Source organism: Rhinolophus sinicus, linkage group LG02 (genome assembly GCF_036562045.2).
Source record: "Rhinolophus sinicus isolate RSC01 linkage group LG02, ASM3656204v1, whole genome shotgun sequence".
In the NCBI taxonomy this organism is placed as follows: Eukaryota; Metazoa; Chordata; class Mammalia; order Chiroptera; family Rhinolophidae; genus Rhinolophus; species Rhinolophus sinicus.
In genome coordinates, this window is record NC_133752.1 from 29490135 (window position 1) to 29506662 (window position 16528).

Here is a 16528-nt window from a genome sequence, read left to right on the forward strand (position 1 = left end):
TTCCCTGAATATGATGGCCAGCATCTGCCCTTTTCAAAGGATCTCTGCCTTATGTTTCCCATGTTATTCCTAAAATAGCTCACTGAAATTATAATTTGGATTTTCTAGTTCAGGTAATTTTTTTGTAAAAAGCAAAAAACAAAACAAAACCAAAAAAAACAAAAGCCTCTAGCTTTAGTTGTTTCTTCATTAAAAGTAATGTAAGAGCTTAATTTCATTGTAGTGCCAGTTTCCTGTATTGTATTTCATTCCCACCTGTCTACTCAGACGAATACCTGTGAATAATTTTAAATGTAGCAATCTCCTATTTCTCCTTAATTAAATGAGATTAGATATGTAAAAACAGCTCTGAGAATCATTTTATAGTTATTCTCCTGTTTATTGCCCTGAAAACACATAACCTCATTTTTGTGTTGTTTTACTCCAACGAGGATTTCCCCAAATTGTTTTGTGTTTGAATCATGTTTCAGCTGCTTTGCCCTACCTTCTCCTGATCCAGTCTTCCTCTATTCTGGTTCACTGGAATTGTGACTACAGTAGAATAAACAGTAGCTTTTTTTTTTTAATCACGTTAATATATTATCACATAGAACAATATATTGTCATAGCCTTTCTACTAGACATTTTAGGAGATTGTAGAAATTTTGAACTCTACATCAGCCCTTGTCAAAAAGGCAAGATTTTTAAAAAAAGGATTGCATTTATTTAGGAAAATTCAATAGGTATGACTATTTTCTCCTTTCCCTTTCTTAGTCATAGTAAACCTGTCACTTCTCTACAATTTTGGTTTTGCAATCCTAAATGCTCTAGCAATTTGATGTTATATCATAAATTGATGATATATTCACCTGAGAAAATACAGGGTTACTTCTTAAAATAAGTTTAAGGGGTATTGAGTATAGCCCCATCCAGGTTGTAAAGAAACAAGAAGTCACCTTTATATTATCAATTAGTTTGGGAGATATAATACTTCTGTTACTATTACTACCAATAATAATGATAGCTAACATTTTTGAGCCAATAGATAAAGACAGTGATAATAACAAACATTTATTCTTTACTTACTTTATTCTAGAGACCATGCTAAGTGCTTTGCTTGTGTTATCTTATAATAATATGTCTTAACTAAGCCACCCCTAACAATGCCAGAATATTCCGTTATTTTGCACCTCTAGATTCCAGCTTGCAAAGCTAGGCTTTAACTCAATTCTGTACCAACCGTTCTCAAATATTTTGTCTCAAAACCCTTTCACATGCTTAAAAATGAGGATTGAGAGTTGCTTATGTAGGTTATATTTATTGACATTTCTGTATTAGAAATTAAAACTCAGAAATTTAAAAAAAACCCGTCCTGTGTTAATTAAATAACATGTTTTATGAAATATAACTGAATCTTCAGTAAGAAAAGTGGCATTTTTAAATTATTTTTTATTTTTTGCAAATCTCTTTAATGTCTGGCTTAATAGAAAGCTGCTGGATTCTCATACCTGCATTCCATCTGTTGGAATTTGTTGTTTTTGTTTGAAATATATGAAGAAAAACCAGCCTTGTACAGATATGTAATTGGATAAGGGTAGATTATTTTAATAAAGTCTCTCCATAAAATTATGGATATTCTTCTTTGATCATACCCCAAACTCTACAAGTGGTGGTTTCTTAAAGGTTAGGTGACGTGGAATCTGAAACCATATCAATGAACTTTCCCTTCTCTACACTAATAAGAACAAGTGAAAAGGCACTTTGAGATCCTCTGGTATAAGCTTAGGAAGGTGAGAAGCTGTCCAACAGACTCAATCAGGACCATGAGTCAATACATTTATGCCTTATTTACTTCCACAATTGTCTTTCAAGCCTGAGATGAAAAAAGAGACCAATGATTATTTCCTCCCCATCCTGCGAAGGTATAGAGAGGATGGAGCTAATGTTTCTAAAGTGATTAAGAGTTCTGGAATTAAATAAGCTTAAAACTGTGACCCTAAAGTTAAGTATGCTATTTTTCTCCTTGAATAAATTGAAATAAATAAATATCATGTATGGATATGATAGAAAGTTTCTTAGGGTGGCTGGATAAGGTATAAGCATACTCAAAGTCTTTAGAATTAGCCAGTATTAATTGTGCTAAATTTGTTGTGGCTGTCAAATGCATTGCTAACTTTATATCTTGAAATAAAAATATTTCCCCTCAACATTCTGTGTAAAAGAACTTTCTGTGCATTTACTCAGGAGAATTTATGTTCTGTTTTTTAAAAGAAAAAAAAAAACACTTTTGTCTGACCACTGAGATCACAAAGCCTTATTTGTTTATTTGTGAACTATGAAACTGCATGCTTCATCTTTTTATAAACTAAGCACTAACATGAATAAGAAATGCATTTTTGCAATGTTTGCTGTTTTTTCTTCTCTTTTATTAGTATGCTTTAATGGTGCTTCTATTTGCTTTGCTAAACATTAAATCATTTTATTTCTACTTGAAGATATGCAAGAGTCTTGTCTACATATGAACTTTCGACCTATTAACTTGCATTATATTTCTATGACAGTAAGTTATTATTAATGATAGACATTGACTTTAATACAATTTTGTTCTTGAGGGTGCAGAGGGAATATTTATATATTTACATATATAATTGTATTGGGAGAAATATCTTACTTGTAAGTAAATGTATTCCTTATGATTTTTTTTTTGCTTAAAATAACAAGTTAAACTCCTTCACAAGAAGTAGAATAGTCATCATTGCTTTCTATGAATAGAATTGATTTTCATTTTAGACCATTAAGAGATCCACCCAAAATTCGTTCTTAAGATTCTCCTTTCCAGTACGTGCAAGGGCATGGGGACAGCTAGAACAGAGTGAGAGAAATTTCACAAATAAACCTAAAGCATTAATTCCCATCTACCTTTCCCCCCTTAAACCAGTACCATGAGCATCAGAGCTAGAGATAAATCCGTTTGTGTTATATATCAATATGATACATTTTGTGGTGGTGATATCAATTTGTTTCCCACCCAATACCCAAGATTTTATATAGCATATTTTAAAAGCTCACTTGTTTCAAAAATATTTGATGACATTTTAACATTTCTTATAAAACATCCTCTCTGTATCTTCCTTCTTACTCAACTCCAAGTATCAAAAAACAAATGTTAAAATATCACTACCTTAGAAACAAATCAAATGGATCAACAATATTAGCAACTGCTCCAGAAATAATCCAACAAAGACTGGGAAAAAAATGAAAAAACAGGAAATATGGGAACAGAGCCATTGCATTTCTTGCTTCATTATAGATTTCAGGAAGTTAAGCTCTTACATTTGCGTTCACATTTTTAAAAAGAAAATAAAACTATGGATAGTATAGTCAAGAAAACGTGAACACTGGTCTCAGGTGTTTCCTGACACCAAATAGTGGTGTCTTTTCCAACACTGATTATCCAACTCTGATTCTCTGACATCAACTGTGTGTCCTATAATTCAATCCTACTGTGACACTAAACTACTCAGAGTTAGCATTAGACTCCATAGACTTAAGGCCTCAGTCCCACAAGACTGCCCTCACTTCAGCCGAAAATCACAAATACTGGGTCCCCTGGTTACCTGCCCTTCTGTCTAACTTAGCTACAAATTCAGGGGTACTCACAACCACCCACTCCTACCCCCACTCAAGTTTGCTAGAACAACTCATAGAACTCAGGAAAATGCCATACTTACTACTACAGCTTATTATAAAAGATAAAAATGAACAGCCATATAAAGAGGTACACAGGGTGAAGATCAGAAGGGCCTCGAGCTCAGTGCCATCTGTCCCCATGGAATTGGGGTGCAATATCCTGCCAGCACGTGGATGTGTTCACCAACTCCAATTCCCATTGTTTTTATGGAGGTTCCATTGTAGGCATGATGCATTAAATTATTGGCCACTGGTGACTGAACTTAGTCTCCAGCCCCTCTCCCCTCTCTGGAGATGGTGAGAGCAGGGAAGGGCTGAAAGTTTTCACCTTCTTATCACAGCCACCATCCTAAAGCTATCTAGGAGCCACCAAGAGTCACTTCATTAGCATAAACTCAGGTATGTTTGAAAGGGGCTTGTTAAGAATAACAGAAGATTCTTCTATTACTCTTATCACTCAGGAAATTCCAAGGTCTTTAGGAGCTCTGTGCAAGGAACCAGGAACAAGACCAAATATATTTTTTACTATACCACAACTGGGTTTCCTCCAGATAGTGAAGAGGTTATGGAGATATGGCAAAGAGAGAGATTTTTCCTTTCGTGCTGGACATTCTGAATCTTTTCCCTAGCCACATCCATTATTCAGGTATCTATTGCTGTATACCATATTACCCCCCAAACTGGAGTGGCTTAAAACAAGAATTATCTCACATCTCACAATTTCGGAGGAACAGGAATTTGTGCATAGCTTAGCTGGATACCCCTGGATCAATGTTTCCCATGAGGATTCAGTCAAGCTGTCAGGCAGGGCTGTGCTCTCACCTGAAGACGCTACTCTGGTGGAACATCTGCTCTCAAGTCCACACATGTGGCGGTTGGAAGACCTCGGACCTCACTATGTGGACCTCTTTATTGGGCTGCTCACAGCATGGCAGCTCGCTTTCCCCAAAGCAAATAATCCAAGTGAGAGAGCACAAGAAAAGGCCCCCAAGATGGAAGCCATAATGTTTCTATAACTTAGTCTCAGAAGTGGTATCCCATTACTTCTGCCATATTCTGTTCATTAGATATGAGTCAGTAAATCCAGTCTACACCCAAGCAGAGGGCATTACACAAGGGCGTGAATACCAGGAGGTGGAATCATTTACGCCTATCTTAGAGGCCACCACCTACCACAGCTGCCCAAGCATAACTGGATTTGGTAAATGGGTAAGAAGCACTGGACTACAGGTGACAAAGGAAATTATAAAGACATCTATGTGGTTGCTTTGCCACTTTTGCTTTCTAAAGTTTCTCCAAAGCTTTGCTCCAACTATTTTCATTGATCAAAACCTAATCTGATTCATGTTATAGTCAGTAGCTGGATCTCAGCAAGAAAACTGTATACAATCAGAGCAGTAAAATCCTAGTAGAAGGAAATCAGTTTACTTACTTATTATCAAGTGAATAATTATCTCATATGCCCATCTTTTTAAAGGGAGAACCAGGTTTCATTGGTCCTCAAGGAGAGCCAGGCTTACCAGGGTTACCAGGAACAAAGGTGAGTGGAGTCTTTTTTCCCTTCATTTCTTTCTGAATTTTTTTGTCATGTTTTTAGTCCATTATATTCAAAGAAATGTGGGGTAACTTTACTATTTATGACCATATGTTTTCACCTAGTAGAAAACTGAAGCAGCCTACCACGCCTTCCTAACACTTCTAATGGGGATACCATATTAAGTAGAGTAATAGGCAATTAATTTTAGAAAGCTTTAGTCAAGACAACACAAACGTGGAATATATTAATTGTTCTAATTTTCCCCAAAATTGCTCCTAAATTGATGTGATGCTATTAGCTTCCTGGTCCTATGGAAAAGTGGGGAAATTCTGAGGAAGTGCGCTAGAACCCATTAACTCCTGCTCTTTATCGTTGATTTTAGTATATACTTCTAAATCAAACGTTCTTATTATTCCTGTATCACTTCCTAGATTTCAGGGAGTGCTGATATTATATAGAATCCTAAGCGCCTCGTCCCAAAAGGATCCATCCTGAATAACGTCTGTAGAAAGATTCTGTAATGAAAACCATCTCAGGATCTTCCACTTGGCAACCCTAGAGAGAGCCCTAAAAGCACAATCTATATACCACCATATAAAAAAAATTATGTTGCTGTGGATACAGCCAGGCCTGTAGTTCTCTTTTTATCTGCACACTACGACATAAAATGGTACAGTTCTGAGGATGGAACTTGACTCATGACAGACTCATGAATCAAAGAAAGGGCAAAATTAGATCAAACTACATGCTTTTATTTTTAAACCATAGCAGTCTTTGCCTTAATATGTATTGCATTCACCAGAAATCAGCCAGGATGATTTCCAGGAGCTAGAGAAATGTGTTCATGGTCTGTTCTGACAGAAGAGTCCTCATTCCCACTGGTCAAAAGAAAATAACTCTAATCCTAGTAAATGGAAACTGTGTGGCCTAAGGGGAACTGAGACTCGATCAAATTTAAGCAAAATTGCTGTTTGTTCGAGCAATTTCTTTTTCACATAATGAGCTGTCAGGCTTATTAACAAAATATGAAGAATGCCGGTTTTAGCCTGAACAGATTCACACAAGAAACACACTTTCTGGAATAAAAAGAGAAAGAGAGCAAGCGAATAATGAGCATTCTGTGTTCATATAAGAACTGTGGTACTTATTCAGACTTGCAGCCTCAGAGAAGGAAGGCGCCCTCGTGGATAGACGCAAATAGTGGAAACCTGGTCAGTCCCACCAACAGCCAGGAATGAACTACACCTCTAAATGTCTGCGGCATTTGGTTTGCTAAACAAGGGAAAATAGAAGAAACACAGGCAGTACAGAGTGGAGTTTATCCCTAAATATCTTTTCTTTAGTTCACTGATTTTAAACTATTCCACAGTTCCCAAATAACCCAGATGGAGAGCCATAAAATCAACATTAATTACTGTTCATGAAGAACCCAGCCTGATTTTGCAGACCAAATATTTTTATAATAGATACTAGTCTGAATTCCCAGTAAAAGTAAAGAATGTACTGTACCTGTTTTGTATTTTTCACAGGAAGGGATGTGGATAGGAAATTCATTTTATTAATAACATTGTGAAGTTTATTTTCACCTAAATTGCCTATTTAACATGAATTTGGTATCACAACAAAAAAGGTCATGATTATTGAAAAATCTCGTCCAGCCAAACACTAGTTGTTTTTTTTCAGTTGTGTAAGCGGTCTGCATTTGTACCACACAATTCAGATTAAAAAAATAAACTAATCCTGCATTTTTTTACCCCCAACATAGTAGAGAAACCATAATGAAGGAAGATGTATAATGGCAGCTAAACATCTGTTTCTACACTGCTGTAGCCTCAACTTTACCTCAGTCCTGGGAGAGACCTACATTAGTGTAAAGAAATGGGGCCTATTCCCAATAATTTAGAATAGTTTGAATAATACTGTTTATTCATTAGATCAGTTTTTCTGTTGTTGTTTTTTGTTTTTGTTTTTGCCAGACATTCTGCTAGTATTTGAGAATAGAGAGTAAATGCAGCAAAAACAGTCTCTACTCTCCTGAAGCTTACATTCCATTATGTGTGAGGGAGGGTGGGAGGAGAGAAAGAAGTAAACAAACAAATAATATAATTCCAGTGATGATAACCAACTCATTAGGGGCACTGAAATTAAAAAGTGTTTCTAGGTAAAGATGCGTAGACTCCACTCCGATGTTATACTACAGATAAATGATTTTCAAAGGTTTTTGTTTTTCCCTAAAATAAGCTTATGGTTACTATTTTAGAACTCTTCTGTAAAATATTAAGAGAAACACCAAATATGGTACTTTTTAAAAATAAGACTTCCATATATAAACAGAAGGGCTTCCGTCTCTAATCTGGAAAATCTCTCTGGAGCGTCTTTTCCATCTCCTGCATCCAATCAAGTCTTTTGCCCTCCTCCCACCTTGTCCATTTTTCCACTCTCTTCCATTCATGCTGAGAAACCCACTGAGTCTTCTTTTATCCTTGCTCAACTCTATCCCACCTCCCCTGTAAAACCACAAAGGCTTTGAGAGGGAACGATACAGATGGAATTTAAAGCCCTACATCACCCATCACAGATCCAATCCTACTTTCTTCTCCTTTCCAAGATGTTCAGTTCCTTCAGTGAGGAGGGTGCCATTCTCATCCATAAACATTCTATCACCTGTCTGAATTCATAATCCGTTTGATTATTGAAATTGCACCCATCATGCAGGAAGCCAGACACGCTACTCTGTTTTCAGAGAGTATAAATCAGCACCGTCTTCCTGGAGGGTGATTTGGCAAACTGCTAAAATGTTCTTACTTTATGACACAGAAATTCCCCAACTATGAATGTATCCTAAGAAAAGGACCAGTGATGCTCTAAAGATCAACATACAAAAATACTTAAACAAAAATTGAAGATTGAGCACAATCCATTTTAAATTACAGCTCTCTTCTTTAAAAGCTTTGTGACTTTGGAAAAGTTACTTAACCTTTCTGAGCCTTAGTTGCCTCATCTGTAGACTATAAATACTAATACGTTTCTCATTGGTTCTGAGGACTGAATAGGATAATGCATGTAAAGTGGTTTGTGCAGCAGTTCCTGCACTCATTAACAGCATGGTCATAAACAGCAAAAATTATAAAATACACCTTCTCATCCTTCAGGACATGGCTCACGTCTCACCTTCAGGGAGCCAGTCTGGATCACTGAAAACCCTATAGGGTTTCCTCTTCTCTCACGTATGGCCCTGCATTACTCCTGAATTCTTAATTATTTTGTTCATGTGGATTTTGTTAGGCTCCTTGGGGGCAGTGACCAGGTTCATACTTCACAGAGATGTGAACAGAAGAAAAAGCTGTAACACCTCTGTGTTTTGTACCATGCTGAGCACTTTATAAGTTATGAGATCAGTACTACAATTTTCTACATTTTACAAATGAAACTGAGGCTTTCAGAACTTAACTAAGTTGCCCCAAAACAGAGAACTGGTAAATAACAGAGCCAGGGTTACGACCCAGGATGTGAGATTACAAAGCCTGACAAGTTGAGGCCATTGTACAGCTTTAACCACTTCGTTGTGCTTCTTCCCAGTAGGACTTAGAAAGTGGCTACAGAATGAAATATGTGTCTATTTCTGTTTTGAGGTATCGTGACAGCCCTTATCAAGTCCCTTTAAAGGTCTTTCTATTTACCAACATAGGTATCTGACAGGCATTTACCAATCCAGTTCCTTATCTAGCAAATGGGAATAATACAGTTGATTGAACAATTGTTTTATTAAATGAGATAATTCATGTTGAGATTAATACAGTGCTGGGTACATGACAAAGAAATGGCAACTCTCCACTTTCTTTGGTTTTGTTCAACTTATTAATCTGCCAGCTGTGGGTGAGGGGTGGGGAGGCGGATTGCCATTTACCTGCTTTGCAATGTGTGACAGGGTGAACGAGGGGAGGCAGGACCTCCTGGAAGAGGTGAGCGAGGGGAGCCCGGAATCCCTGGACAAAAGGTCAGTTATTCTTATGTTGAAAAATAACATTCTTTGGTTTGGGAATGTGTGCCATTTGCTTTGCAAAATGAAACTAAAACTTAAAAGTTCCTCAACAGATATTAATATAGCCAAAATCACAAATAATTTATTGAAGTAGATACAAATTGGTTCTTTTCAAAAGGGATTTTACAGTTCAACTTTTCCAGTTTTCTCTGTTCCTTTCAATGAACAGATTTAATAACACATCCGAATGTAAAGGGGGCGGTACTATCATTAACACATTATCACTCACTGGGTATTAAAACACTGAGAAAGTATTGCTGTGTGTTGTGTAAGTTTCGATGGTGACTTGATGGTCACACCTTGAAAACATTAGAGTGAAGGATTTATTTGACTGTTTAATCTTTATTCCTCTAAACTCCTTGTAAACTAATATGGTAACACTTTATTTTAATAACCCATCCTAGAGACACAGGAAATGATTTACTCCTTGATGAAAAGGAAATTTATGCAAACACTGTTAAGACTAATGAGAATTAGTCACAGAGCTCTTCCTATCCACTGGTGGGAGGGAAATCTTCACTTATAGTGGAATGAAGGTTGATGGGGAGACCAGAGAATGAACCAATGATACAGTGTTGACACTTATGTTAAGTGTTTTAATAGCCAGCATTACATGGAGCCAGATACTGTGGCAGTTAAATAAAGTGTTTCCATTCTTCGTTGTTCTGAGTCACTGTTAATTTCTTTTTTCTGTTCTTATCTCCTCTGTATGTTTCTCTTGTTCATCTTCATATTCTCCTATAATAGGGAAAACAAGGTGAATCAGGAGCTAGAGGCCCAAAGGGGTCAAAGGTCAGTAACCGGATAATCATTTTAATGTAACGTGAGGCCTTTAAGAGCTGTGCTCTTTGCTTCTTGCACAGAGAATCATGTTTTAGATTAAAGTCCTTCACACACTGAAACTGCAATAATTTCATCCTTATGATGATATCTCAAACAATTGGTCTGTTTCATCTTGTTCAATTTGGTGTGTTCTGTGCTTCAGACTGTTCTTTAAGAGAAGTTGTATTTCCAATTTCATAAGAATAGTTTCTTTGGAAAAATTAAGTAATTTACTTAATTTATGAATGGTAACATCTTATTTTTCATTTCTTGGCTCTCTTTGTGATATATGTTCAAGTTGTATTTTGCTTTTAAGTTAGCTGACTCCTTTCATTGCATTAAAATGTCACCACCAGTTGAAATTCTTTCCTTTTCCATGCTGTCTATAGTATTTACAATTATCTATATGCTGTTAGCAGAATGAGGTTATTTAAGATGCTATTAGCTAATAACATGGTAAAATGAATGCAAAATGAGGAAAAGAGCAGAAATTATTAATTCTCCATTTATAGAAATTTTAATTATTATCATCAATGTTGTTAGCATAATGTGGATGGATAAAAACTATAATCCTTTTTCCTGCTTATCTTTGTTGGTCCTTACCCAGGTTATAGGAATATGTAGAAAGACATATCAAAATGTCTTGAATTCCATTTAGAAAAAGATCTGTATAAATTTGAGGCTGTTTTAAAGGACCTTCAAATCTACACAGGTTCAAGTCTTTTCTTCAATGTTCCTGTTTAGATTTCTGAGAATTTTGAGTGTTCTCAGAGTGATGTATGTGCAGTCTGAGGCTTGGACTACTCCTGGTGTCTCTCCAGGTGGGGTAATAACACCATAAATGGAACTTCAGAGATTTTCTGTATTGCACTGAAAATAAAGAGAAAGCTGAGTTTGCCCTGCCCCTGACCTTCAGCCATGCCCACTCGTCCCAGCTAGCTGCTGTCCACTTCAGCACCTTCTGAGTCTTAAATGCCTGTACCTACAGAAAAACTTTTCCTTAGAGTCCCATCATCAGAAGCAGACTTAGCTGGTGAACTTTTCCTCCTGATTCTCCCTAGAATGAGCTCTCCATTCCTTCCCTGTCTTGATTATTTACACTTTTCTTCTCAGAGGACAGACAGTTGAAGTGGTTAGCTGTTTTTCCCTTTGTCCCAAGTGTTTTCATATAAAGGCTAGAATATGGCTCAATCTGAGAGGTAAAAGCATACTTTGGGTGTCATGGAAACCACCTGCTTTTGAAGATCCCTAGTGAGAGAGCTAACATATATATTGTTGTTCCAACATACTTTACTATCTGAAAGGGGAATTCTAATTTACTTCAAGGTGCATGTTAAAGAAGCATTTGCCGTGTCAGTGGTTATTGTTCTTCCAGTTATTTCCACTTCTGAAGTTTGTATTAAGGGTGATGCTATATAGTATTAAATACATTCTTAGATCTGACATAGTTCTAGACTGTTTGCTCAACTACTAATTAAGTTTTTCTCTTTTTTCACTGGGGAAAGGGTGACCGTGGAGACAAAGGAGACTCTGGAACCCTGGGACCAAGGGTGAGTGTGTCTCTCATGTAAGCTTTTGCCTCCTATAAGCCTAGATTTGAAGTATATGTCTATGTGGTTTTTCATAAGGCACCTGACTAATAGTAACAAATAATAGCACTGGAGGTAGACTACTATAATTATTGCTGCTACCCCCCCACTTCCTATTATTTTTAATTCTAGTAACCAAGAGCAATGAGGATATAGATTTAAACACAAAAATTAGCTCACAAGAAGGTCTAAAGAACTCTCAATCTATTTTCCCGCTGCTACATGAGCAATAGGAAGCCCATAGCCATCCAACTAGTATACTTTTCCATTTTTCAGTTAACCCAATTATAAAGAAAACAATGATCCATACTTTCAGAGCCTTTTTGAAACACAGGCAGGGAATTAGGACATGACTAATGGAAATTCATTGGCAGAGCTAGTGAATAGGGTAGACGGCTTAAAAATATATGTATTCTTCTTTGTGTTCCGTATTTGGTTTCATTTTAATGGAATGCTGTTCCTGTTGGGAAAACCAGGCATTTCCAAAAACAGTGTTTTATCTTCTTAAAGAATGAAGAAGCGATGTACGACTTATAGAAAATGTTAGGGGTTGCTTTAATGAATATGGATCAAGCCAGTAAGTGTTTGCAAGTCAAATCAGATTAGCCTACATTTTATAATTCTCAGAAAACAGTTTCAGAGATTGAATCATATCTTTATTTTTTAAGATTTCATATCTTTAACGTACCACAGACAGGAAATTAGAAACAGTTTGTCTCCTTTGAAATAAGGACAGAATTCTAACATGATTAAGTATCCTAAAGTACAGTTGTGTCTTAGTCGGGAATTACGGTCAAAGAGAGCTGCAAGCTGTTATTTCTGTTTTTGCCACGGTCCCCTCTATATCCTAGCCTAACCCCCAGGATTTTCTCTTGGTTGGTCTTTTTCATAGGGGCCACCTGGTCAGAAGGGGGATCAAGGAGCCACCGAGATCATAGACTATAACGGCAACCTTCACGAAGCCTTGCAGGCAAGTGACAGCTCCCTGACGTGACACAAACAGTGACACCAGTGGGCACCATGTAATGTGTGTAAATATCAGCTTCCACACCCCTTGCATCCCGGAGGGCTCTACTGCTCAAAGCACTCTCTCCCTGTCCTGAACCCATCCCCTTCTTCCTGCCCCAGTTTATCCTCTTTATTTCTTAGCACTTTTCAATCTTTCAATCTTTCCTTTCCCTTCCACCTTCAGATCTGCTTAAGTCTTACCTGCTTCAGGTTTAAACCTTGTGTCACCAATGTTTGTCTCCTTACTTGAAATGTAGAACTATCGAAGCAATATAGAGCCCCGTGGCTCTAGAGTTGAAGCTGCCAGGGTTCAAATCTCAGCTCTCTGGCTTACTAAATGCATAACCTAGGACAAGTTATTTTACTTCTCTGTGCCTCAGTTTTCTCGTTTGTAACTCCCTCGTAGGTTTGTTACAAGCAATGGCTGAATACCTGGCACATAACTAGTCCTCCTATAGGCATTTCTTATTCCTGTTACTATTTAATTATTTATCTGCCATTAAGTAAAAACCATAGACTGTGTGGCTTGTTCCACTACCTATGCTTCCCATTCATCCGTTTCATGCTTAGACTCCTGCATTGTAGCCTGTATCATCATTCCATTGTAATTTCTCTTGTAAGGGTCACTAATGACCTCCAGGCCAAGCCCACTGTGCAAATGGCCCTTGACTTTTCTGTGACATTTTCCTGGTATACTAGCCCACCTTCCTTTTGAAACTTTTTCTTTCCGGTCTCTCTGATCCTCTACTCTTATGTCTTCTTGATTTTCTTCTTTGATGGATCCACTCTGTTTTAGTATTTCCAGTTTGTACGTTACCTAAGTTTTAGTATCCTCAAGTCTCTGGCCTTTTCTTGGTACAATCACTCCATGTTCTTCCATGTTATGGCTGCTTCCAAATCTCTCATCACCAGGTCTGATCTGTATGTACCTCCAGCTGTCTAGGAATATTTCTAGTATGGATGCACCATTGCCTTATTAACTTCCACCAGTACACACAATTAAACTGGATACCTTTCCCACCAGCAAATGATTCCCCTTTTTAACTGACCAGTTTCTGTTCATGATACCAAAAGTCTTTGAATTTCCTGAGATAGAAACTTCAGTCATTTTAAAACTATTCTTTGTCTTTCATCCATTATATCTCATCAGATGCTACTGTTTCCTTTTTCAAAGTATCGCTTGAAGTTGCCCCCATTCTATCCATTTCCAAGTAGGTCTGCATCCTGTTTATTTCAGGTCTAATATTGCAACAAGCCCTCACCCAGTTCCTCTGCCATAATGCCTCCTCGCCCTTCTAATCTACCCTGTCTATCACTCCAAGACTAATTTTTCTTAATTATCACTATTTGGATGGCTCCAATCTCTTCAGAAACCTAAATGGACCCTTTCATCTACTCTATCAAGCTCAAACGTCTCCATCTGACTTTTAAGGCTCTATAGTTTTGCCTTTGCTGTACAGAATTTTCTGTTTCTCCACAACAGACGTTTTCCTCTGAAGTGCTTGTATTTATCACAGCCGTAAAAATCCCCCTCTTTTTGCCTAGTTCATCCCGTTCTTCTTTCCTTTATTTGATCCATCTACATCTTCTCCAACTGCCACCATCCAGATGAGTTCCTCCTCTTAATCCTTTTAAACATTAGCAGTCAGGGCCCAGTTGTTTAACATTTAATTATTCTCAAATTGCATAATTTATTTTAGTCTTGCCACTTACTGGACTCGAAGTTACTTGGTGACTTCCAGGAAACGTATCTCATGCTCACTCTGTATGCTGCAACTTGCCTGACTGTACAGGTCTGGGTGTAAATATTAAACAAACTGTTATTGGTTCAGTGAGTGACTACACTTAGTTCATATGTACAATCCATTTGTTTGCTTGAAAGCCAAATCAGTTGTTTGAAATATTTGCTATTTTGTACTTGCTTGGTTTTTTTGCCATCCTTATGACTTCACTAACATTCTCTAATGATGGTAAACATATATTTCTATGGGTCCTTTGCTACCATTTTTAACTCGTAGAGTAATAAATAGTTTTTACAGAATCTATCTTCAGCTCAGCCTCCTTTTCTGTTCTTTTCATTCTTTTTCTTCTGGTAAAATACCAAAAAAAAAGCATGCTTACTGCTTAAAGAAATGCTGCTGGGTCAGTATGTTCAGGAAAGAGCCTGACTTTGTGTTCTTCAGTCCAAGTGGTTACACACGAGTAGTAGCCTCTGGGCTATCGTGAAGTTCTAGAACCAGCTTTCTAAATTGTTCCCTTTTCACAAAAGTTGTTAACAGCATATGTAATGAAAGAGAGAAACAGAACAAGACATTTAGGTGTACCTGCTATGTTTTCAAAGTTCTTATAAAACATAGGGACATATTTTTTTTTAAACTTTATTAGCAGTGTTATAAATTTCCCTTAAACTGCTTCCAATGTCACCATATTTTTTTTTTACCATAATTCTTACTACCATCTTTAAGAGATATCCATTCTCTTACCTTTCAAGGAATGCTCCAATATTATTGGCCATTTTCTGAAAAAAATTGTGAAAGAGTCTATTTAAAGCAGGCTGTGCATGAACAGGACCTGGTATGGAGCAAGCTACCCTTCGCCTAAAACCGGACGCTGTTTCGAGCTCCCTTCTGCTACTCACTAGCTAAGTCATTTTGGGGAAGTCCCTTAATGTAGCTATACTTCATTGATCTGATCTGGAAAATGAGGATATTTTGGAATAGATTTAAGAGTCTATAAAATCGGATATTATGTTTAGGATTATTTTTCAGGAGCTCCTGAACATTCTTTGTGGTGTTTCTAAACACACTATACTTTGTTAAAATTCTGACATCTGCATCTTGACATGAAACGATATTTGTGCTCAGTTTCTTTTTCTCACCTTGAGTTCTATATGACTGTAAACAAGTCAATATTCATCATAGTCAACTAGTTCATGTTTATATCGCAACCTAAAGATTTATCATTCTTAGGGGCTTATCAGGACAAGTATAGGTATATATGCTGTCCTTATAAATAGCTTATAGTTTCTTCACTTCAAAACTATTTATTTGTTTCCTAATAAGGTACTCTAGTGGATTAAAAGTCCCTAATAAAACGAACCAACCTAAAATAACTATTAGAGTAAGAGGAAGTAGTAGACATTTATTTTTCTAATTCTCTATTCAGTGATGAATTTTCACAGCGTTGCTGATTTCATTAGGTTATTGCTTCCTCTCAAAAAAAATCTGCAAAAAAAACTAAGACAATTAGATAAATAGGAGTATATTACAGTTGTAAAAATATCAAATTAGAAATATAAAATTTTACTGTTGCCTCTATTGAAAGTTATTTACAGGAACATTTGCCATAAGCCAATTATTTTGACTTTTATTTCAGGCAATTACATTTCCACAATTAGCGGTAAAATCTCTCCACTTCCTAACTGAAGCTTTTAAAATTCCTCAACACCATTTAAACTAAACCTGTTCTCTAGTGTAAATCACGATTTTAAGCTTGCATTTTGATGAGAAATGAAAGAAAATAACCTTTAATTCTAAAGAGAGTCACATAAGCATCTCAGGGAATAAATCACAAAGCAGCCCGCTACCTTCTTCAGTGGGCAGTCACTCTAGCGCATGCCTCCCATTTCACTTCATTCCTCACGAGAGAATGGCATGCCTTTCCTTATCACTACCCAAAATTCTGGTTTTCAAATCATTACTGAATAACTTCAAGAGAGAATCGTACTGAGTTTTATGTAGCTTTAACTTGGAGGAACCAGATACAAGAAGTCCAAAGTGAGCAAACAGCCTTACTCTATGTGTCTGCACACTGGTGCTTCAAGATAGTAGTAATAAAGCTCTGTTTTTGGGAAATTAATTT

The 16528-nt window shown here is 36.8% G+C and overlaps 1 protein-coding gene across 1 annotated transcript in view; it reads left to right on the plus strand.

Annotated features, from left to right (window-relative positions):
• The window catches only part of COL25A1 (collagen type XXV alpha 1 chain), a 436443-nt gene that overhangs the window by 378630 nt on the left and 41285 nt on the right, over positions 1 to 16528 (plus strand). The window contains exons 19-23 of the mRNA XM_074322592.1: positions 5147 to 5209; positions 9135 to 9203; positions 9996 to 10040; positions 11576 to 11620; positions 12552 to 12629. Of these exons, the coding sequence (XP_074178693.1) occupies positions 5147 to 5209; positions 9135 to 9203; positions 9996 to 10040; positions 11576 to 11620; positions 12552 to 12629 (300 nt within the window). The remainder of the gene's footprint in view (positions 1 to 5146; positions 5210 to 9134; positions 9204 to 9995; positions 10041 to 11575; positions 11621 to 12551; positions 12630 to 16528) is intronic.